This window comes from Panicum virgatum, chromosome 1N (genome assembly GCF_016808335.1).
Source record: "Panicum virgatum strain AP13 chromosome 1N, P.virgatum_v5, whole genome shotgun sequence".
NCBI classification, from domain to species: domain Eukaryota; kingdom Viridiplantae; phylum Streptophyta; class Magnoliopsida; order Poales; family Poaceae; genus Panicum; species Panicum virgatum.
Genome location: NC_053145.1, coordinates 9728874 through 9753860, shown reverse-complemented (window position 1 = coordinate 9753860; position 24987 = coordinate 9728874). Strand labels below are relative to the sequence as shown.

General features: G+C 39.4%; 1 protein-coding gene and 3 long non-coding RNA genes across 12 annotated transcripts; 2 read left to right on the top strand and 2 right to left on the bottom strand.

The window, feature by feature from the left end:
* The first annotated feature begins 2939 nt into the window (after positions 1 to 2939).
* Positions 2940 to 5026, top strand: LOC120653940. Its single transcript, XR_005666903.1, has 4 exons — positions 2940 to 3005; positions 3468 to 3501; positions 4137 to 4172; positions 4496 to 5026. It is a non-coding gene; the product is annotated as an uncharacterized LOC120653940 (long non-coding RNA).
* A 6114-nt stretch (positions 5027 to 11140) lies between these two features.
* Positions 11141 to 20719, bottom strand: LOC120655076. 9 transcript variants are annotated; one of them, XR_005667294.1, is made up of 6 exons: positions 20422 to 20713; positions 15387 to 18594; positions 12866 to 12969; positions 12667 to 12748; positions 12119 to 12540; positions 11141 to 11488 (listed from the first exon to the last, which is right to left on the bottom strand). It is a non-coding gene; the product is annotated as an uncharacterized LOC120655076 (long non-coding RNA). The 9 variants fall into 9 exon arrangements; XR_005667298.1 differs by having other exon boundaries at positions 12119 to 12969; positions 15387 to 15479; positions 16342 to 18594; positions 20422 to 20719; XR_005667299.1 differs by having other exon boundaries at positions 12119 to 12245; positions 12385 to 12969; positions 20422 to 20716.
* LOC120655074 (probable LRR receptor-like serine/threonine-protein kinase At3g47570) lies at positions 16150 to 20060 on the top strand. Its single transcript, XM_039932801.1, has 2 exons — positions 16150 to 19414; positions 19601 to 20060. The coding sequence occupies exons 1-2, from the start codon at positions 16330 to 16332 to the stop codon at positions 19978 to 19980; spliced, it is 3465 nt and encodes a 1154-aa protein (XP_039788735.1). The 5' UTR covers positions 16150 to 16329; the 3' UTR covers positions 19981 to 20060.
* A 1471-nt stretch (positions 20720 to 22190) lies between the features above and the next one.
* On the bottom strand, positions 22191 to 22920 carry LOC120653939. Its single transcript, XR_005666902.1, has 2 exons — positions 22658 to 22920; positions 22191 to 22414 (listed from the first exon to the last, which is right to left on the bottom strand). It is a non-coding gene; the product is annotated as an uncharacterized LOC120653939 (long non-coding RNA).
* Positions 22921 to 24987: the final 2067 nt, after the last annotated feature.

Genomic DNA, 24987 nt, shown 5'->3' with positions numbered 1-24987 from the left:
TTGGATCTTACCTGAGGTACTATTCCACCGACTTGTCCTTTGCAGTGCTAATCCTGTTTCTTTGAATCTTCCAATTTCTTCTCTATCCTCTGTCTCCTCTTGCTTTTCGGGACAGGATCCTCCATCGCAGGGAGATCCAATTCTTTCTTTTCTTGAGATACAAGTCTTGCTTTTTGTTGCCGGCTACGGTTAATGGACCTTCCTTTGCTTCTATTTGGTTTTCATGGGCTGGTTCTCTTTGTCTATCATGGGCTGATTTTTTCTCCCTTTCGATGGGTCTTTATGTTTTCATTGCATTTCCCTGGCCCATTTTTGAGACCCATGTTACTCTAGGCCTTTTTAGTTTTGTGTGGGCCTTTTTCTTTTTTGCTGTTACAGCCCAAAAAACTTGTCGCAGGAAACTGCCTGGCCAGGCGGTTTCCATTCCTCTCGGCCTTCTGATTCTCTGTCTCGCGCACTGTAACTGCTCTATTTTGGCCTGTTAGTTTTCGACACTTCCCAACTTTTAGGAACCGTCCTGTCAACTTTATTTACCCAACCTCCTTTCGCTTCCTCTGTCTCTTTTCTTTCTTGTCTTGTGAGTACTCGAAGAGAAATTGAAAGGCCTGAGCACTCAAGGTTAAGTATTCGAGTAAGAGGTCTGCAACAAATTTTTGTTCTTTGCTCTACTTCTCAATGCTTCTTTTGTTATTGATGTGTTTCTTTTATAATTTCCAGTGTACACTTTTCCAGTTCTTTATTCTGAGTACTCGAAGAAAAGTTTTTGTACTTTTCTTCTCTTGTTTATCTTTTCCAGTGCCTGTTCTTCTTCTTACTGCACTCCTGCTTTGTCATCCTCACGCGGTTTTCTCCTGCTCTTGTTATTTCTCCATCCCTTCTGCTCTGTGTTTCTGCTGCATCATTTTTGTTCAAGGATCATTTCTGTTGAATATGTTCTTCCTGCATTGTCTTTTGATCGAGGCATCTGAGAGTTACTGTTTCTACTAGTTATTCTGTATGAAATTATTTTGGGTTACTGTTTGTACTAAACTGCTTTTTGCTATTGTGACAGATCATTTGGTACTCTTTGTTGCTTAGTTGGAATAGTCATTTGTTAATTGTTTATTATGAATTGATACTATTACATGTTTTGATAGAAACTCTCAAGGAGACTGGAAGCTGTGAGCAAATCAAAAGGGTGGTTCAAAGATGATGAACTGGATTAATGTATTCTCTATTATTCATTATCTTTTTAAGAATTTATTTTATATTTCATATTTCAATTCACTGCCTGCAGTCATATCAGTTAGTCTGTCCACTAGTATATTTTGCTACTACACTTGATAGTTGTTTTTACTTATTGCAAATAATATTCTTCATCATAGTTTCATGTTTCTATTTCAATTTGGTTTTAGCCCATCTCTAAATTCTTTGTGGGCAAATATTTTTATGGGCATAATACACTGTATTGACACCTCTTTTGCATACTATAAATTATTTGTATTTATCCAGTAATTATGTAATTAATGTTTTGTTATTTATTTTATTTTCATGTACTTGTATTTCTTACTGTCAATATTATTTTGTTGATATGACTGCACTTATGTTTGTAGACAACACCTAAACCACTCCCTTGCTTAAGGGAACTTGTGCTCTTGCGTCGTGACAACTTTACCTATCTAGGAATTCAAGAGGGGCCGCATACTTGCCTTGCTTTGGCTTGGTCATTCAAAAGTGAGGTGTCTGATTGGCAGATGCTCACTGTTCGGGCTTTGGAGTGTCTTGTTGGTTCAAAGGAGGTTGCAGATTACCGCATTTCTACTGATGCTTCACGGAACTTTGCTTTCATTTTGTGCCCTGATGACATCAAGGCTGAGAATCTTCGAGGGCGTTTTGTCAAAGTTGGAGACGTGAGTATCTTCTTTGATCTTATCGCCAATGCTGGGTATCTGCCCTTTGGTGAAGATGTCAACCAGCATCCTAATGTTGTGAAGAAGTATTAATCATGCTTCTGGAAAGCTACAAAGATTTCACCACTGCAGAAGAAGCTCACAGAAAGTCAGGATTGCTGGACTAGATGTGTAGTCTAATATTATTTCAAGTGTAGCACCAAAATGTTCTTGTATAAAAATATGTTGTCAGACAACCATGTGTAATGTTTAAGTTCCACTGTAGTAAAGATGTAATGAACTCTGTGCTACTTTAGTTTTCAGTGAACCATATGGATATTTATTTTGGTTATTTTTAGTGTTGGAATGTCTTTGTTTTGCTTAATCATCAAAAATTTTTGGAAGCCTTTTAATATGTCCTAATCCACTTTTACTTAAGTGTGGTTCATGGTCATCTATGGTGAGGCGAAATTGTTTCTGTTTTGTTTTGCTTCTGTCTGCTTTTTGAGACATATATTACAGTGTTAATATTCAGAAGTTTCAGTTATTGTCTTGGTATAAATTATGAAGTATTCTGTTGTAAGTATTGATCTGAATCTTTTTATATTACAAATGTTTTTATCAATTTGTTGTCCATATGGGATCCACTGCCCTTTCCAGGTAACACAAAATTTTGTGATTTTCTGTAGTTTGAACCCAGTTCATTTTATGTCCTGGTTCTTTTTATTTTCTTTTCATGGGCTGATTTTGTCCTTTACTTTGATGGCCAAGGTGTTGTTATTTTTTGATTTTTAGTTAACTTGGCCCATTAACTCTGCCCTATTATTTTCTCTGGGCTTTTACTCACTTTATGATTTTCTGTGTGCTGTTTTTTTCTACCAACGTTTCTGGCAATGGACTTTTTGACACCTCTTTGACTTCTGCTTTGATACTCGCGCGAGGTAAATTCTCTAATTTTGCTTCTTGATTTTCGAGCCTTCTCCACTTCCTCCACTAAAGTCTTTATTTTGCCGCCTGTGTCTTTTCCACTTCCTCTGACACACATCGTTCTGAATACTCGAGGAGGAGGGCAAAGTTCTGAGGACTCGAGGAGGAGGTAAAAGCTCTAAAGAAGCCATTAGCGTATTCGAGTAGGAGGTATGTAAAAGATTTTTGTTCTTTTCCTCTCTTCTTCTTGCATTCGTTCTCGTCTCTCTTGTGTTTCCTCTCTTGTTCTTGTTCTTTATGAATTCCTTCTCTTCTATCCTTCTTGCAAAAAGGTTTGATTTTTGTTCATGTTCCTTTTCGTTTTTGAGTATAATCTGTAGACTACATTTCTGCAATCCTTTTGCCTCTCTCTCTCTCTCTATCTCTCTCTCTCTCTCTCTCTCTCTCTCTCTTCTCCCTGAAAAAGCTTTGATTTTTATGTAGTCTGTTCGTGTTCCTTTTTTGTTTTGTAAATATAATCTGTAGATTACATTTCTGCATGCATTCCCATCCTTTGCAAAAACTTTTACTATTGTTTGTTCACTAGATTCAGTCTACACTTGTTGGGGTTTTTTTGATCTACTTTACTATTGTTTCATCTTTCCTGACACGTTAACTTTTTATTATTTGCAGCAGTAGACTGATCACTTCAGTAAGGAAAAGTCAGGTAAAGAATTTGCTCTTTTTTTAGTATGCTTATCGGTAGTTTAGTGTAATATCTATTTGTGTTGCTTGTTCAGTGTAGTGTAATATCTGAGTTGCTTGTGTAGTTTACTGTAATAATTATTTTTGTTTATGGTGTAATTCTGTTAGTACATGTTAATATTTTGTTTGTATTAGTGTTTTGATCTGTGCATGAGTGTTAGGTGCATTTGTATTAGTGTTTTGTTTCATGGCGGATTTCGAATCGATTTGTGGTGGAGAAGCTATGATTTCTTAGTAATTTGTTAGTACTAATTTCTCAGTTGCAGAATAAAGCAATCGACCTGATAGTAATTTGTCAGTAGTATTTTCTCACTTGTAAGATGGTGGGCTGTGATTTCTTAGTAATTTGTCAGTAGTAATTTCTTACTTGTAAGATAAAGCAATGTCCTGGCCACCATAAAGTAATTTCTTAGCTTTTTGGCTTGTGGTCCAGTAGCTTGTTTTTGGAGAAGATGTGCTCTGATTGTTTTCTAATTTCTTAGTTATATGTACCATTGTTTGTATTGTGCATGTACAAATTTGAATCTTATTGTGTCCCCTGCATTTTATTTTTCATAGATGAATATACCCTGATCTGTTTACTTTTTGGGATTGCAGGAGTGGACTTGTTCAGTTCAGCAAAAGAGAAGTCAGGTGAGCAAATTCCTCTTTTTTTGCTGCAAATGAACATCCTACAATTTTTTACTATGCTTATCTTTATGTAATTCCTCTGCTATCCCTCCAATCTGATTCAGATTCCTTATGCTTGTTAATTTGAATACTCCATTATACATGCATAGTTAGAATTTATATGCACTATATATACTGTAATTGTATTTAGTTGGGCATTGTAATATCTTTATGTTTATGTTGTAATTTATTACCCACATGTCATACTAATATTGTTTGTTATTGGTCTGAATCTTTTTTTTCTGTTGACCTGTAATCTGATTTTCTCTTTACTTCATTTTCTTTAGAGATGCCGCCTCGCAAGTTTCAACCCAATGCTTTTGTCTGTCATGACTTACCAATGACCCGCGACAACTTCACCTATCTTGGCATTGTAGAAGGACCTCAGACTCATCTGATTCTTGCGTGGTCTCCTTCTGGTGATCTACGCAATTTTTGGGCGCCGTCTGTTCGTGCTTTGGAGAGGTTGGTTGGGCCTCATAATGTTCAAGACTACCGCCTTGCTATTGATCAAGATCGCAGCTTTGCATTCATCCTATGCCCTGATCATGTTGATGCTGAGAAATTGAGGGGTAGGTATGTCACTGTTGGTGACACCAAGTTTTTCTTCGAGTTAGTGAAAAGTGTTGTCAAGATGCCTTTCTACGACGACACCAACCAGCACCTAAGGGCCTGCAACTGGATTGGAGATTAGTTTTAGTTGGATAGTAGTTTCATTGGTATGTTATTTTGGTTGGAACTATCTCAGAGTTGGTGAGGAAAAGACCTACTGTAGTTGGTGGAAACTGTTATTTCTACTATCTACTTTTGCCAAGTAACATTATGTGTATTTTTTTTTAATTTTGAATTGAAATCAAGTCTGTTCAGATCCACTAAGTGTGGTTAATTTTGATGATGCAATATTTTTCTTTGGTCAACCATCATTTCTTTTGGTTTCTGCAAGCCTTTTTATCTGACCAGGTCCACTAACAATTCGTGTGGTTCGTGGTCTTTTATTTTCGAGGCAACATTTTTATGTGTTTCATTGGACACATCCATTTTACTAGTTGGTTGGTGTTTGGATATATGACCTGATCCACGGATAGTTAGTGTGATTCTTGGTCTTTTATTTGGAGGCAAAATTGTTTCATTTTTTTCCTTCTTTCATGTCTGTCTTTTGTCCCGATTCCAATAGGAATAGCCCAACAGGTCTAGTAGAAATAGCCCAACAAGTCCAGTAGGAATTGGCTGCATCTATCTCTGTTCTTATGGGCTTTTACTCAATTTTAGTTTTATGTGGGCCTTTCGTTTTTTATGTGGCGGCCCATGCACTAAAAACTGATGTCATCAATTAAACAGTTTGTATCTAAATCGTTTTTTACGGCTCCTGGTCTTCTCCTTTTTTGGGTCTCGCGCGCTGTTAATGCCTTGCTTTGGCCTCTTTGATTTTCGAGCCTTCTCATCTTCTTCCACGCAGTCTTTATTTACGACTCCCCGCATGTTCCCTTTCTGCTGCTGTTCTGAGTGTTCCAGGAGAACTCAAAAGGTCTGACTTCTTAAAGAGGGGAGAAGCTCTGTAGAGTGCATCAGACGACTGGAGTAGAAGGTCTGCAAAAGGTTTGTCTCTTCTCCTATGTTGTTAGTTTTTCTTTTCTTTCTGTTGGTGTTGATCTTCCCAGGAGTGACTGCACTCCTTGTGTTTTCTTTTGGGTGCCGTTGTTATTTGCTCTTCACACTTTGTATCTCATCTCCTCTTCCTCGTCTTCTTGTTGTTTCTGGATTGCCTCTCCTCTTCCTCGTGTTCTTGTTCTTTCTGGATTTCCAACTTCAATTCATCGTGTTCTTTGTGCATTTCTTTTTTTATTGTTGCCCTGATTTCTTACTTTCTTCGATTATAGGAGTGGAGTTCGTCACTTGAGGCCAAGGAGAAGTCAGGTAAAAAAATTCTACTTTAGTTGTCATGTTTCTGGTTTCTGTTTGTAGATGTGATGTTTTAGTTTGCTTCAGACTTGTGTCACTACTATATTTAAAGTATTAGTATATGGTTTTTATGATCTCATGGAGCACTATAATTTCTAAATTTTTATACTGTAATTTTATTAGTAAAGTTGCTCATTGTTCCTAGTTGTTAACTCTGAAATTAAAATCAGCATTGCAATGACTACAGTCTTAAATTTTATGACTCTGCTGTCTGCAGATATTCTGTGTTTATCTATGTTGTAGTTTCTACTTAAAATGTAGTAATTAAATGTGTACAGGGTTGTATTATTGGTCTTATTTAATTTTTTAGTTGATAGTTTTACAAGTTTTCTTAGAAATTATCAAAGAGGGAGGACACTGTTTCGAAATCAAAAGGGGTTTGCACGATGAGGCGCCCATACAAGGTTAGTAAACTATCATGTTAGTTCATTACATCTTATATAATTTAGTTCTCTTTCATTTGATGATTGTACTTTCATGTTACTACTTTCAGTCAGAGCATTGTTATTCCAGTTTTTTATTTCTGTTTTTATCCTTTTTAATTGCCTTAACAGAAGTTAAAATCTTTTCGGAGGGAATTGGTCCTCTTGCCTCGTGAAAATTTCACGTATCTAGGCATTGAGGAGGGCCCCCAGACTTGCCTTGTGTTAGCTTGGTCGTTCAACAGTAAGGTGTCAGATCGACACATGCTTACTATTAGAGCTTTGGAGAGTATTGTTGGATCAAAGCAAGTCCGAGATTACCGTGTTGCTGCTGACCCTTCACGCAACCATGGGTTCATTCTATGCCCTGACGAGGACGACGCTGAGAAGCTTCGAGGGCGTTATGTCAGAGTTTGAAACGAGAAGATATTCTTCGATGTTGTTTCCAACGTTGGCTATCTGCCTTTTCATGAAGATGTAAACCAGCATGCAAGAGTTGTTAAGATGAATTGATCTTTGGTTATCCAAAATCTGAAGATCAGAAGCTGGCAGAAGCAAGGACTCTGCAGTTCTTTTGTTTTTGTTTTGTCATTTGAACTGCAGTACCAAACTGGTTTTGAACTATCTAAGTTATCATTTTCAAACCCATGTGTAATATTCAAGTGCTACTTTATTAATATTATTATGAAATCTGTGTTATTTTACTTTTTCAATCTAAGTTATGAGTCTTTATCTGGTTAATCAATGTTATAATGGTTTCCCTTGCTTTGTCATCAATTGTTTTGAAATCTGGAAGCCTTTTATATGACCAGATCCACTAACATTTAGTGGCCTTTTATCTTGAGGCAAAATCATTTTGTTTCATTGACTTGATCATTTCCAGTTGGTGTTTTTGGGATCAATATTCAACAGACAATCTTTTTTGCCGCCTTTTTTTTCCTCTAATGTTGAAAAAAAATAATTAGTTCTGTGCTCTCTTTTTTCATGTTTTCAATGTCCTCGTTTGTTTTTTTAGAGGAATGTCCTCGTTTGTTGTGGCGTGAGGCATGTTATCAAGTAGATAACATCCCATCATATATAAGCCTAATAGACCCGTTAGGATTAACAGCCCAACATTAGAAAGTCCAAAATTACTGTAGCATCGTTACAAATACACAGGAAACAACCTAACATGTAGAAGACCAACAGACCCATTAGGATTACAGCCCAATATTAGGAAGCCGAAATTTACTGTAGCACCGGGAAACAACCTAACACGAAGAAGCCCAACAGTCCCATTAGAATTACAGCCCAGCATGTATAAGCCCAATAGACCTGTTAGAATTAACAGCCCAACATTAGAAAGCCCAACAGACAAAATAGACATGTTAACGGGTCAACATATTGGGCCAACATATGTTAACGGGTTAAAAAAAACTCAGCAGACCCGGTATTTAGACTGGGCCATTTTTTCCAAGCACTTTGATTACAACCCAATAATCAGTTTTGGTGACTTATATGTAAACTAAATATCAGTCACCCAACAGAAAAATAAATTATTGGGTGACTTACGTATAAGCATAAAGTCACCTGTTGGGGAGACGGACCCTAACTTAATATGAAACGAGTTCTTGTGAACAAATATGTTTTCTGCAGCTATGAATATATATTCATATATATATATATATATATATATATATATATATATATATATATATATATATATATATATGTTTGCTCAATCGGTTCTCTGCATTCCCCAATAAGGAAGATTTTGTTTTCACCTCTTCCGCATATTCAGATCCTCTTTCTTCCCCTCTCTGTTCTATTTCCTCATGGATTGAACAAAAGAAAACTTGTTTTGAAAGGAAACATATACAAAGCTTTGCTGTAGTGTAGCACATTTATGATGATTCAGAAACACTAACATATACAACATATCTACCATGTTGTTATTCATGGAGAGGGAATTTTTTTTTGGCTACATGTATGGGACAAACTATAGTGACCTTGATACAATCAATTAATTCAAGACTTCAGTCATGGTTCTATTGTAGTATAGTATAAGGTAGACACAGCTAGAAGGAAACGAATAGGTTTTGGTTCATGAGACTATCTAATGTAGTAATTGCACAAATTCTGTCTCTCCATCCGACACGATCAATAATTAAATAATTAAACTAAGAACTAATCCTGATCCATCATCAAATCAACGGTTATTCACACCTTCAATGATGCTGGAGATCAATTGCCTGGCCTTCCGTGGGGGCCAGAGTTGATAGGAATGGGGTGACAGCAGCCAGGGCCTGAAAATGTTTCATGTATCAGTTTTATGTATCAATTGCATAAGTTCATGTTTAGAATGTGATTAGCTGCTAATTAATCACCACCTTCTGGAACCTTGACACTAAGAGCACGCCTTGTGGATCTGCCAAGGATTAAGCCATGGGCTCCTTGTACTTCAGCCCCACCCGATTTGCCATCAACCACTGCTGTTTATTAATAAAAGCATGAAAACCAAATCAGATTAACAGCGCATCGGTACCCCTTATGAGCTGTAGAAATGAAAGTATAAAACTAATGACATGATGAACAATTAATTTTTTTTTTTGAAACGAACATGATGAACAATTAATAAGACACTAGTTACTATTACCTTGACGACAAGAGAGAGGGCTGAGTAGAAACAAGAGCAGCAACATGTATAGGACTAGGACCGCCTTGCGAAACCTATAAGCACATGCATCAGCTGCCATGGCGATTCGGAAAGATGAACTGGCTTGTATGAGGCGTCCTCTTATTACCCTAGCTCTTGGCCTTTGATACTACTATATAAAGCATCAAACCTCACAGAGATGGAGTGGAGAAAAACCACTAATTAAGTATAGAAAGTATTGGAAACATTCAAGGTAAGTATGAGAAATACGACGTTGGTCAGAAGGTAGAAGCTATGTGTAAAAGTTAACGCAAAGAGTGCAAGACCTTTTCAAAAGAAGAGTGTCAGAGTCGGTTAAAAAAAAACAAAAAGAAGAGCACATAGATATATGGATTCATTTTCTTGGCACTTTTTATATGTGAGAAATACTGTGAATGCCGAATTTACCACAAGGTTTTCTAGGGAGACCCTCCAATCCAAGCCATATGGTTATGAACTTATGATGCAAGCAAGATGCACAAGGACACAAGGTTATGACGTTCTTAGTTGCCCAGGGCTGGTCTTATGGGCTATACAAAGCATTATTAATGGTGCTTAAGTCATGATATGATCATGGATGACGTGATTGAGTGGAACAAAACTCGGAAGACATGTTTAATCTTAAGAACCAGATTGATGACTTTACTAGTCCTTGCATCCATGTTGAAGTACCAAAAATAAGTGAAAAAGACAGAGTCAGAAGGAAGAAGACAGGCGCGGAAAAAACCGGATTCTAGTATCACGCGGCTAACTAACTTGATCTGGTCATCTAGTCCGTGACATCTATCATACAATTTTTCTCTCCGTTCAAATATGTTGGTATTTGGATATTGAGTTCATCCAATTCAAAGTTCCTTTTAAATAATGATGTTAGTCATTAGCATACTTGGTGACAACAAAATCAAAGTTCGTTAAACGTGTCCCCACAGGACCATGTTGGGAGGAGCACGGAACCATCGAAGAAAAGACAGCTATGAAAGACTTCCGTGATCTTTCTGTATCAAACGTCGCAATAGAGACCACTTCTTCAGTTTGCATCGGCTTATTCTATCTCCTTGCAGAAATGATTGCAGGCTTTGGACTTTCAGCCGGCAAACAGGGGCATTGAATCGATCAAATAACACCTCTCCGAGCTCTTATCCATGCCATTATCCCTTCAAACACTACTGTTCGACCATAATTTTACATGGAAGATGCAGCGAAAAGAGCAGAGATGAGCTAACTAACAGTATTCAACTCGTGATGTAACAGAAACTTCTGCATGCGTTCGTTCGTCACCGTTATAGTTGAGAAATTTGGATTTTCGCCATCCCAAACGATGGGCATCGCATAATTATAATCCCAATCATGGGTTTCGCAAAATCACCATCCAAATTGTTTGGGATGGCAAAAATCCAAATTTCTCGTTATAGTTGATGAGATAGCTAGGAAGGAAATTGCTTCAAAAATAACCCCTTATCTAGCAAGCAAGGAACTCCTGTGAAAGTGCACAAATAGTGGGAATGATGCAAATTACATCACCCAGACATGTACAAAGTTTCAAATTTCTGAAAACTTCTAGGTATGTTTTACTGACAAAATTGTGCCATTTTCCATTATTTATGGCATTTGCACCTGAGATGCACCTAGCAACAAAGTTTGACACTTCTGTTCGGTTGGCAGGCTGGATGAACTACAGGTACTGGCTGAAATGTCCAAAATTCACAGTTCAGGTGCAAATTTGATTCTAGAAGTTCTTTAGGGTTGAAAACTTGGAATTGCGATTTAATTTACTGTTTCATTTGTTTCATGGTGTTAAAAAGGAATGACAGAGCTACGACTGAAGGATTTTGTGTATGCATTTGAAAGAGAAGAGAAAGATGTTCGCATTTAAGATCAGTCCTCAAAGGTCAAATAAATAAAGTTTGCTTTTATAAGTTGCTAACATCTCGGTACAAAAACAGATAAATGATGGCAGTCATGGGACAAAGTAATGTCCTCCTAGTACTACAGTACATCATCCAACAGTTTATACCCTCTCCATGGAGCACATCAATTATTATTTGCATGGTGCAGTATTGATAGGAAACTGGCATACTATATCGGCCAGGACATGAAAAGCATCTACCAAGAATTCATTCCACCGGTACGTTCACTCTTTTCCAGTAGAGAATATCAATTGCCAGGCTTTCCTCGTATGGTTTTCCGCGCCGAGTTGATAGGAACGGGGTGTCCCCAGCCAGTACCTGAAAAGAGTCTCAATTTTCAGTGCTTTTTTTTTCTGGGCCGACTTTGATCAGATGCAGCTGGGAATGAAGTGGGGGCTCAGTTCATTTTCAACTTCATGCAAAGGGAATGTAATGGATGCATTCAGGTAGAAGCCGTAGCAGCAGGGGCGGATACAGGAGGGGGGCTAGGGGGGCTCAAGCCCCCCCTAAGCTCCCCTAATTACACGTAAAACAATGTAGCAAGACCTCCAAATCACCATTAAATTTTCACACAAATCAACATCTCTATTGTTTCAGCCCCCCCTTGCCTCCAATCCTGCATCCGCCACTGCGTAGCAGTAAGTATGTCGTCCTTCTAAGCGCGAGCAAATTAATACAAGTATAAATTCATGTTAAGAAAATGCATGCTGCTGCCAATTTGTAGTACTTGGGGGATTCAGTGACTCCCACGACCAGCATCTACATCAGTGTCGCACAAGGTGATGGTGTAATTTGAAAACCTATGGTGTCGTCCAAGTTAATTAGTAGATTTGAATTTTCTTTGTTTCTAAGAGATGTTTAATTCCAAATGTTTCATTTCTGCAAAGAAAATTGTATTACCCTCAAAGAAAAGAATCACTGTGATTTTTCTCTGTTAGAACTACTCACCGCCATCCCACAAAGTTCGATCCCGTCTCATTGAGCCATCGTGAATTAACTGATGACCTCCTAGCATCAGCCGGGAAGGCACAGTCATCCCCTCCAGTTTGCCATCAATCACTGCCATTAGTTGATACTGAAGAAGATCATAATCAAAGTATCTAGCTAGGCCATCTCTTACCAAGTTGCACCAAATCAATCACTTGGACTAGAAAGAAGAGTACTGGTGACATGGTCACACAAATGACAAACCAAGAATAAAGGGTGTGGTTTACCTGGACGGGCAGAGAGGGAAACAGGTAGAAATGACGGCAGCAAGATGCACAGGACTAGCACTGCATGTACCTGAGACATTCGCAGCGTTGCAGCTCCCATGGTGATTCAGAATTCCTTCGTGTCTCAATGATGTTGCGCTTTCCTGGCCTTAAGGGCTAATACAAGGTCAAACGTCAAAGTCAAAGTCTCCGAGATGATATATAGTATGTGTTATAATGCATGACATCCAGTGGAATAAAATTCAGAGGACGAGATTATTCGTGTAAGACCTTCGTGCTTACACTGAATCAATTCACACAGATCACTTGCTTCCTGTGTCGATCTGGTCAGTGGTCACTATATCGCCTTGTTGCTTCTCACTAACTGCCATATGGAAGCAATCACTTGAGGTTATACACTAAAGATGTTATTGTTCTAAAAAATAAAGAATGAAGCATCATGCGCATTAAGCAACTGCATCAGTATGCCAAATCATCTTACCATTGTTGTACAGTGTACACATGCAGATTATTTCACGGATCATTACATTATTCGACCAAGGTGTCCTGGGTTCAGTGGCCTCTTTAACCAGAATATGGCTAATCCTACATGTTGTAGTGTTAAATATCTCAAAAAATCATGTATGTAGTACACCACAAAGTTAAATAAACGTGCAAAAAATTCAATCTAAAATTTATCTTTGACGTTGAGGTTCAAGAAAACGCAAGTGTTACCGGGCACATGATGAACAGTGCCAGATTGAATGATTGTCTATTTTGTTTTTGAATCTAGGATGAAATCGAAACTGAATTTTTAAAATTACCTTAACTTTATGGGTGCCACATACATGATGTTTTAACAAAATTTTGAGGCACTGAAACATGATAAATTGACTAACGGGAAAGCCATGCACTCATTTGACCAATTTGGCATCAAGAAGGAAAAAAACTATGGTGATGACTGCTAAGAGAACAAAGTAACTGGAAATGAAATTCCACAGCCATATCATGTACAATACGAAATAAAATGGTTGTTTCAAAGCAAACTCATGCATCAAATGCTCGCTGCTTGCATTGCCATACATGGGGGACAGATATAGTAGCAAGACTGGCAGTACTACTAATGCTCGTATCAAGATGCAAGACTGAGAGCTCCTAGGGTAACAACTCAATGTCCATTCCCAACTCCAAAAGCTGATACAAATTAAAGACTGAAAGACTTAAAGATCAAAATCCAGAATTCCTAGCTTGTAAAAGGTGCATATATTTGAGGCTCATAGATGTGTCTTATCATGAGAAATAATAGTAGCAGATAATTGCGAAGTTTGGCCGAGTACCAGTACAGCTGTACTTATGTCAAAAAATTATGAATACGAAGATCGAGTAGATGAAGACAAGGATAAAGGAATTAGAGTAGAAAGTAGGGATTATAGTAGTGTGGAAGGACTCAAACTCAAACTTTGTCTAACCGATGATGCGAGGCTGAAATTTCAATGCATGAAGGGAAGTATGTGAAGAAAATTCTGGTCAACAATTGAGGCTATTGATGTCTTATCGTCTCTCTATCAATCTTATGCTATGCCAATTATTTGGTATCGAGTTGTCTCCGAAGTCCGTTGAAAAATCTGGATTTGTTTCAATCAGAGATCAAGGTACGTTTGTTTATCAGCCTATCCGACTCTCCAGTCTAAGACCATAATGTTGCAGTACGCGTTGTTCCACTTTGTTGGTCAAGGTGACATCAAGGCTATCACATTATTAGCAAACCAGAATCTTCATTAATATAGTTTACAGTAACTTGCTAGGCAAGCGACAATAAACATTATGTGAGAGAAACATAAAAAGTCGTTAGGGTTGACTCAACAGCGTGATCACAGTTCACAAAACGAAAGAAATCGGCATCCATTCTTTTTTCTATTATCAGGGTAAGAATTTCTTTTTGCGTAAACTGGAGTCAGTATGCCTAGTGGCCTACAAAGATGAACAGAGCCTACATGTATGACAAGTTTGGACTCTGTGTAATGCCCATACTAAGGTAAACTTAAGCACCACATCTATCCCTTTACACTGTATATTATTTTTCAAAAAAGTCAGGGGACGACATTCTGCACAAAAGGACACATGTTACATTTTGAAGTCTAAATTCTGTTGCCCCTACATATCTGCACTGCATGGTCAACAAAGGGAGGTACAGTTTTGTTTTATCTATCAATGTTGATCTCAACACAATCGACCTTATTTTCTTGTTCTTTTATTTAGAGTGGGTTTCCAAATTGACGAGTCATCTCAAAATCAGTCAGTCAGCGCAGTGGCGGACCAAGGAATTCAAGATTGGGTGTACATAAATATCAGCGAATGAACAATCATCACATATAGGTTTAAGAAAATAAAAGGTACATGGTGCGTATCGCAATCACACCAATTTTGCGTTCTGTAGTTTGCTGTATTGGTGTGCAGGCACTAACTAGCTATAATTGATTTGGTTTCATTGCAGCTCTACCACAAAGACTTCAAATCAATAACCTTCCATCTTTTTGATGCCTCATGCCCCTCATCAAGTCCAGAGAAGCTATTCATCTTATTTGGTCTCAAATATATGCAATCTGACCCACTTACGAGTATACCGATATGTATATGTATCGTAGCTGATTTTTTTCTTCCCAAAATTATTGGGTGTACATCTGTACACCCATGCACCTCTACTGGGTCCGCCCCTGAGTCAGCGGTCACAAGTCAGCGCTCTCCAACTTAATATCCCACTTTTTCATGTTATCTGTTTCTAATCCTGCTGTACAGAAGTCAGAAGAAGACCATGTCAAAGCTTCATCCTTCACCCCATTACAAGATTGTGAAAACTGACCAATATTCAAGTCTAAGGTACACAAGTACATACTAGTATTGAAGTAAGAGATAATTGCACTCACAACATAAGTAAGCTATGTTTCAAAAACCGTAGTAAGTCAAGGAACATTTCCAGAAATCAAGCTCAAAATACTTATATTATTTCAAGTTATGACACTCACATTGGCTATACAATACTGAGCTGGGATCATTGATTCCATTTACAGGCAGAGTCAGTCTCATCCATGTTTGGATTATCTTCCTTGGCGCCTACGCTGAAGATAGGTGGCCAATGCAAACTGAGTCATCGAAAGAATCTCAACATACAATATAAATATTCAAAGAATGCACATAATATATATAAGAGATGAAATTCGAATATGAACAATATTTTATATCTTTAAATCCTGACTGGGATAATCCTGCATATAAAATGAAACTTTAACTATTATCATTCAAAATGTACAGGGGCTCAAAATTTGGTCTTGCCTACAAAGGCTAAAACTCTACTGTTTATGCGCACTGCTAAGGAATGTCACAGGGGAGTAAACAGTAAATACAAAAAGAGGATTCTGTCCAACGCTGGAAATCATTGTCTTAAACTCTTACTACTGTCTGTCATCCATTCAATTCAGTAATCAGCATTGTCTTCTCAGTCCTTGTCAGTATGCTGTTATTCAACTAAGTTATCATAAATTTAGTTGTTAAATGTCACTGTCAAATGGCAGCATACCTCAGTGAAATTGTTTTTTAGAAGAAAGCACAAGTACGCAAGAAGGAACAAATATGGCAATACATCTATGATCCACAAAAGTATGTATACGCACAAATATTCTCCAATCTAAATTCCATTATTTTCTATTAATCTCCTGAGGAGGAACTGCATGGTGAACATGACATTGGGCTGTTGCCATCTTCAAATGTGAGACAGAAAATAAAGCAATTAACAGTCAAATAGATTATATGAGTCAGACCTCAGAAACTGTAGTCAACTCACAAGATTTGACATACACAATAGAATCAATGTGTCAATATCAGTATTTTTCAGTTAGGAAGAGAATTTGTTTTTAAACTAGTGAGATTAGACCATGTCATTGGGTGAGCGAAAATGTATATAAGAAAAGGATGTGTATACACTTTCATAAGCACAACGGAGCTTCAGCATTGCCCAGCACCTGCTGCAAGATGATTAGCTTAGGTGCATCCCATATAGAGCTCATACCACTACTGGCTTTTCTCATCCTCTCATGCTCCATGCCATTAGCAACTAGCGATGACACCGATACTGATCGACAAGCTCTCCTCTGCTTCAAGTCTCAAATCTCTGATCCCAGTGGAGCCTTAGTCTCTTGGAGCAACATATCCCTTAACTTCTGCAACTGGCAAGGTGTTACATGCAGCGCACAGACCCCATTTCGAGTCATGGCACTAAACTTGAGCTCTGAAGGTCTTGGTGGCCCAGTACCACCTTGTGTAGGCAACCTGAGTGCCATTAGAAGCATTGACTTGTCAAACAATACATTCCATGGAAGCATCCCAAATGAACTTGGGAGCCTGAGCCAAATCATCTACCTCAACCTAAGCATCAACTCTCTTGATGGACATATCCCAACTGAGCTATCTTCCTGCAGCCATCTCCAGGTCCTCAGCTTATGGAAAAACTCCCTTCAAGGTGAGATCCCACCAAGCTTAACCCAATGCATTCATCTCCAGCAAGTTGCACTAAACAACAATAAGTTGCAAGGAAGCATCCCAACTGGGTTTGGGCTGCTTCGTGAGCTGGAAACTTTGGACCTGTCCAACAATGCCCTCACAGGCAATATACCATCATTGCTGGGCAGCAGCTCATCTCTTGTGTATCTTGATCTTGGGGCTAATCAGCTAACAGGAGGAATACCAGAGTTCTTGGCAAATAGCTCATCTCTTCAAGTTCTTAGGCTCATGCAAAATAGCCTTACTGGGGAGATACCCCCGTCGCTCTTCAATACTTCCACTCTGACTAGCATTTACCTCCAGAGTAACAAATTAGTTGGCCCAATACCAACTGTCACAGCAGCTGCTGCACCTATTAAAATGCTAATTCTAGCCCAGAATAGTCTTACAGGTGAGATACCAGCCTCACTGGGCAACCTTTCCTCCCTGATTCGTTTGTCTCTTGCAGTAAATAACTTGGTTGGAAGCATTCCAGAAAGCTTAAGTAACATCCCTTCCCTTGAGAGGCTGATTCTGACATTCAACAACTTGTCTGGACCAGTGCCTCAGTCTATTTTCAACATGTCTTCTTTGAAATTTCTAGAAATGGCCAATAACTCACTCACCGCACGGCTGCCACAAGACATTGGCTACAGGCTTCCAAACCTGCAGAGCTTGATTCTGTCAAAAACACAATTGAGTGGGGGGATTCCGGCTTCTCTTGTAAATGCATCCAAACTAGAAATGATTTATCTTGTCAGCACTGGACTCAGTGGGACAGTGCCATCCTTTGGGTCCTTACCAAACCTACGGGAGCTTGATCTTTCCTACAACCAGCTTGAATCAGGTGATTGGAGCTTCCTCTCATCCCTTGCAAACTGTACTCAACTAAAATGGCTATTCTTGGATGGGAATGGTATGCGAGGAAGCTTGCCAAGTTCTATTGGTAACCTTCCCTCGCAACTGGAGTGGCTATGGCTCAATCAAAACAAATTTACTGGAGGAATTCCAATGGAGATAGGAAACCTTAGGAGCCTCAAAGTGTTGTATATGGATCTGAACCTGTTCAGTGGTAGTATACCACCTACCATGGGAAATTTGAGAAATTTATTGGTTCTAAGCTTTGCACAAAATAACCTTTCTGGATATGTTCCGGACTCTATTGGCAACCTTGACCAACTAACTGAGTTTTATCTGGATGGGAACAACTTCAGTGGGAATATACCTAAAAGTTTAGGCCAATGGAGACAATTACAGATGCTGAATGTCTCTCACAATTCCTTCGATGGAAGCATCCCAAGTGAGATCTTCAATATCTCATCACTTTCACAAAGCTTGGATTTGTCAAACAATTTCTTTACAGGGCCCATACTGATGGAGATCGGTAGACTCATCAATCTTGGAAGCATTAGTATTTCCAATAACCGCTTGACTGGTGATATTCCATCTACTCTAGGTAAGTGTGTGCTTTTGGAATTTCTTCACATGGAAGGGAATTTTCTTACAGGAAATATTCCAGAATCTCTCATGAACTTGAAAAGCATCAAGGAAATGGATCTCTCTAGAAACAAATTGTCAGGGAAAATTCCAGAGTTCCTCGCCTTGTTGAGTTCTTTGCAGGCACTCAATCTGTCACTAAATGATTTTGAAGGACCAGTACCATCAAGCGGTATCTTCAGCAATTCCAGCAGAGTGTTCCTGAAAGGAAACCACAGGTTATGTGCAAATACTCCAGGATCAAGCCTGCCCCTTTGCCCAGAATTGGAATCAAAGGGGGAAAACAAATCTGTTATTTTGAAGATAGTGATCCCAATTGCAGTGTCAGCTGTTGTAATTTTATTGTTATGTTCAGTTGTCATTCTTGTCAGGAGAAGAAAAGAGGAACCAAGTTTGCAGCACTCCAGTGTGCACATAGAGAAAATAACATATGAAGACATTGCCAAGGCTACAAATGGGTTCTCTCAAGTAAACTTGGTTGGCTTGGGATCCTTCAGTGCTGTTTACAAGGGCATTTTACTTTCTGAGGATGATCCGGTCGCTATTAAGGTTTTTAACCTTAACCAGTATGGAGCACCCAAAAGCTTTGTTTCGGAGTGTGAAGCATTACGAACTACTCGCCACCGGAATCTTGTCAAAGTCATTACTTTATGCTCTACAGTTGATCCTACTGGCTCAGATTTTAAAGCACTTATCTTTCAGTATATGCCTAATGGGAGCCTTGAAAGGTGGCTACACCCCAAGGACCGTAGTTATGACAAGGAAAGATTCCTGAGTTTAGGGGAAAGGATTAACATAGCTCTGGACATTGCATATGCTTTAGATTATCTCCATAACCAATGTCCAACTCCAATAATACATTGTGACCTGAAGCCGAGCAATGTTCTTTTAGATCTTGAAATGACTGCATATGTCAGTGACTTTGGGTTGGCGAGATTCATGTGTACTACTTCAACTGCAGTGCCTGCTAATTCTACAAGTTTGGCCAATCTCAAAGGATCCATCGGATATATTCCACCAGGTAATCCAAGTTATGAGCCTATACTATTTTTTTGACACAAGTTCCACTCGTTTCCCTTCTTAATACAGCGATATGTAGCTCTGCTGCATATTCGAGGAAAAAAGTTCCACTCGTTTCATTTATATTTATGCATAGCATGTTTGGAGAGTGGGGTTTCCCTTGTTTATGTTTTGAAATTAAACGCAGAATATGGCATGGGTGGACCAATCTCATCGAAGGGTGATGTATACAGCTATGGAGTTCTTTTGCTAGAAATGTTCACCGGAAGATGCCCTACTGATGAGAAATTCAAGGATGGCATGAGCCTCCACAAACATGTGGCAACCAACTTTCCTCATGCCATAGCTGAGATTTTAGACCCTACTATGCTACAAAATGACATAGATGGTGGAAATTCGGAAATGATACAGAGCTGTGTCCACCCAATGCTAAAGTTGGGCCTCTTGTGCTCCATGGCATCGCCACGAGATCGATTAGGAATGGGACAAGTTTCTGCTGCAATACTCGACATCAAACATGTGTTTCTTGAGCTTTACAGTGGGGGAATCAGCATGAGTGATATGTAAATATAGTCGACGTATGTCATATGTAATAAAAATAAATGTTCTGCACTTAGGTCAGTCGTCTTGTTGGTGCCTAAATTGGTAATGTCTGTGGAACACTATTATAATTCGGCACTACTATGTAAAGCTACCTTTCATGTCATAATGAATTGCAGACTGATCCGTGATTTACTCTCCTCCTGGTTCCCTCCAAAAGTAAAGAAGAACCTTGAACTAAACCTTAACCCAGCAATTGCAATGTTCAGACCACAACATAGATTGGCATCGGAACATGATACGGATGCAAATCCACAGTGGTAGGCGGGGTACAGCGTATATACAAGCATAACGGGCAGCAAGATTACTCTGCGGCATTTCCACGAACACAGCAACTGCATCCTGAGCTAGGAACACGAATAATGCTATATTTGGACACTGGATCCAGGGAGGGAAGAGAAAACGGACCTCTGAATGCCGCGGTCGCGTAAGGCAAGGCGGCCGTGCGCCTTCCACTGCGTGTTCGCTCCCGGCGCCACCACCGGTCCATCACCGGCGAGGCGGCGCTGATACACTGCCTTGCCGCGGTTGCGTGAGCGCCCGTACTCAGCCCTTCCGTGATCCTGATGGTGACGACAGTCTCTTGATTCCACCGGACTATACCTATTCATCTGTCGGGTCACTTCGGATTTGAGGTAAAAAAATATTGACCCATAGCTGGCCTATGACATAATCGGGTCGGGTTGGATTGGCTCACAATTTTACATGTAATTTTCGGATAGGATCAGATTTTTTTGAGTTTCATGTCAAACATTTCGGCCCATATCTAACCCGTCACTCGGTCGGATCGGATTTTTTTGGACGAGTTGGATTGGGTTTATCGGGTCGGATAGCCCGTGATCAGGTCTACACCGGACCATAGTCTAAAGAAGGGAGGGCTGGCAGAATCGGCGTGGCCGACGGGCGACGGGATAATCTGCCGAACAGTGGCCATGGCCTACCCCCATCTATGTTACAGGCTCTCATGCCCGATTTTCAGAAAGTTTCTGTACAGATTTTTTGAACTTTCCATTGACAAATCAAATTTCTAGAGTACAAAATAATAATGACCATTGCACTTGTCTGCGTATTTCTTTTTTTTTATGTACGTGTTCTAGCTTGACTATTTTCACTGTATTGGTTCTTTCTTAGATCTAAATGGAGTAGAATAAAAAAATATAAGATAAGTCTTTCATATAAAAATCGAAGAATACTCTGCCATATGGAGTATCTTACTTGGACAAAACAATATGTTCAGAAAACCGTAAATCATGGTCATTAAACTCGTTCACCTATGCTGATACAGCCATTAGCAGCACGTAGAAAATTGTGCAACTGATTGCCGTCTTTGATCCTAAAATCCACAACGGTACGTCGCGTGAAGCGCATGCAAGCATGAGATTAAAAATTGTTCTTAAAAAAAACAAAATTCTAAACAATAAGCATGTGTCAGATCGACATGGACTTTGACCGTGATGGTTTATAGGATGAGGAATAGAAGTCCGGCCAACCCATGGACCATGGACGAATCATCCAAGGAATGACGTAACTCTACGTGTCTAATATTTAAATTAGAGAAAGGAGAGAAATAAAAAACATATGTTACGAGCTCATTGACGTTTTCTTTTAAGAGGGTGGGTGGGAGGGCTCATCTATTGTTGATCTCCGAAATGAGGTCAAACTTTTCCCTAGCATTACAAATGGGTGCAGTTGATTGGTTGCCAGTATTTCTTCCTATCAGTTCTTACAGAGGATATGTTTATTTTTCTCGTAATTAGATAAATCTTTTTTCTATTTTCTTTTTAATTGCATAAGACCTGGTCTAAATATATACCAACATTTCAGCAACCGTGTTCTTCTTATCAATCACCAGTCATCGCTCTACTACTCTGTGGAAAGTATGACACAAATTCAATTCCATTATTCGCTCTGTTCAGCTGAATTGTCAGCCAGCCATCCAACAGTATTTTTCTCTCACAACAAATCAGCATCAGTCACTAGCCAGCAACCAGTCAGCAGTACTTTTCTCTTATAACAAATCGACACCAGCTACCCGCCAAAGCTAGCCGAACAGAGCGATTGTCGCCCGGGTGATCTTGCTCAGCTGCCTCCCACCTGTTTGGCTGTTTCCAATGTTCGCTGAAGACATTAAGCCCCAACAACATTCAAGTTTACCAAATTCCTGAGGGCAGATTTAGTGAGAATGAGAACAATGTATGGCTTTCGCTGCATTGCCATATATAAGCATGACATATTGCACAAATTTCTTATATTATTGCACACACACTAAACTAATGTAGTACATGTCTGATTACAGTACACCACCTTCAACTACGATGACCTAATCAGTTGCCTGGTCTCTGTCTTGCTTAGTTATGTGCTCCCGGACTGACAGGAATCGGGTGTGTTCCATCCCAATTAGCTGAAAACGAAAAATCTTAAACTTAAAAGTGATGAATGGCCAAAGAAAGAAAAATGGCATATCTGCCAAGTTCACGTTTAGTATTCAACCAACTAAAGCTCTACTTAAAATGAACATTTACGATGAACACTGAAATATATAGCACAACTAACGAAATTAATAAGAAGACTAGCAAATAATTCTACCCTTGGAGAAAGTAAAAGGAGAACCCAATTTCATCCTACTTACAGTAGTTAAACTTACGTGTATCACGCGCAGGTGCTAATTTTCTCCGCACAGCAATTGACATGGTCGGAATTGGAAGAGGTCTGGTCAATTTTCTTGGGCTCGATCGGTAGCTCTCTCGCTTCACTGTGCTGGGCACAGCCATTGCTGACTCCTCGCAGTTCACTGGCATGTACATATAATGGCAATATCATTTGAAACGAGAGCACAAAAACACAAACACATGTGCCTCTTCATTCTGTGGTTGCGAGCCAGACATACTTTGCAGGCTACACACTATGCAGAGAGACCAATGACCCATTCACTAACACAGAAATTTATCAGAATTTTTTTCAGTCTTGTCTTGGTCAAGAAGAATTTTGCACATTTCGAATGGGACCTAAATCAGAAAAATATGGATGAATGAAATATAAAGATACTTTTGTAAACCTTACCGTGACTGCACATGAATGGTTCACCACCGCCATAGCCGGCGACAGAGTCCTGCAGAAACAACACTGGCGCAAGAAGGCACAACACAAGGACTACTTGTATGTCAAGGTGGAACCGAACATCTCTCATGGTGGAGGAGGCACCCTAACTCACGATTCACTTGCTTGAAGTTGAATCCCTATGCAGCTGTGTGGTGGAGCTAAGGATCTTTAAATAGATGTATGTGACGACGCTGCATCATCAGCTCTCTGTTGCTTGAAGATGAAGAAAACAGCAGGCAAGCAAAACTCCAAACGGTGGACTTGTTCAAGCTATGTTAGTTGTGAAAAGATTCTATAATGTCGGAAGGAGCTAGAATGACATGAGCGAGAAAGAAAGTCTTGTTCTGATCTCAGCAATGATTTCTAAAAGAGGGTAAGGTTGTTCAATTTCTACCTTTGACTTCCGAAGAACAGGTCGAAATGTCTCTGTCCCAAGTCAAACTTACTTCTCTAACTATGAGACGACAAGGCGTGGGACAAATCAGTCACATCCTGACTCACCGGTTACTTTGACACCTAGTGGTAGTGGGTAGTCGGTTCTCTCTTATTCATGCTGGATGTTTCGATCCGTTTTCAATGTTAGGCTCATATCTACCATTTCTATAGATGATAAATAAACTAATAACTAAATAGAACATTTCAATGGTGAGGCCAATGGTGGCCACCCTTGAATGATGAGTGATTGACAATGTTGTGTAGATTTGATCTGTTTCTTGACTCGTGAAGTGCAGGCATATATAGGCTGCGACGTGACGGTCGACGAATGCAGTGAAGGTCAAGCGAAAGGTTCATGCCTATGGATCAAGGACGGTGAAGGATAACGTGAGTAGGCTTGGATTGAGGGACCCGAGGAGTCTGGACGGAGTCACAGATGGTCCACGTGGTGCACAGAAGAGCAATAGTACAAGAACGTGATGAAGATGGCATCGGCCAAGTCAAGTAGGAAGGTCATGGCGAGTTCGAGTAGGCTGCCCGTGCAGCGGGAGCGCAAAAGATCTTTAAGACGTCATGGCACTTGGTGGAAGGTCGGACATGCGTCGACATTGGACGGTGGTAGGTTTACCAGTTTGGGCCTCAAAACTGGGCGGGTGGCAGGTTTGCTGGTTTGGGCCTCAAAACCGGGGGCACGGCCGGTTCAGCTTGATGGCGGATGCAGAGGGCACGTGACGTCATCGCGAGTTTGCGTTGAGACGAAGTGAAGTCGTGAAGGCGGCGTGTCTGTCCAGAACTCCAGAAAAAGTTGGGCGGTTTTACCCCCGAGGGGTATTTGGGTTGTACGTTTAATGGAAGGGCGTTTTGATCATTTGCTAGAGCATCTATATAGAGAGTGGATGGTTGAGGGAAAAAAACCTATTTCGTTTCTCACATTTGGAGGTCCTCTCATTTATTTTGAGAGTTTGAGAGAGTGTGTGACTCTTTGATTCAAGTATTTGTCATTTTAGCTTTGATTGTTGCTATGAGTGGTTTGTAACCGGATCTCGTGGAACAATAGAAAGATCAAATTCGTGTTCAATGTTGTGCTTCCGAGCGTTTTTCTTTCTCACTATTTTCGGATCTTTTTTGTACGATTTTTTATTCACAAGTTATACTCAGGGCGTGTTTAGTTTGCAAAATTTTTTGGAAATTTTTACAACACTAATTAGGAGTATTAAACATAGACTAATTATAAAACTAATTACACGGATGAACGGAAAATCGCGAGATGAATCTATTAAGCCTAATTAATCCGTCATTAGAGATTGTTTACTATAGCATGACATTGTTTAGTCATTGCATAATTTGGTTCATTAGATTTGTCTTGTGATTTTGCCCGGGGGTTGTGGATGTGTTTTATCAATTATTTACATTTAATACTTGTGATTAGTGATCAAACGT

Coding starts and splice junctions, on each gene's coding strand:
- LOC120655074 (XM_039932801.1), top strand. CDS start 16,330: ATGTGTATACACTTTCATAAGCACAACGGAGCTTCAGCATTGCCCAGC. Junction 19,415..19,600: donor CATCGGATATATTCCACCAG/GTAATCCAAGTT, acceptor AATTAAACGCAG/AATATGGCATGGGTGGACCA.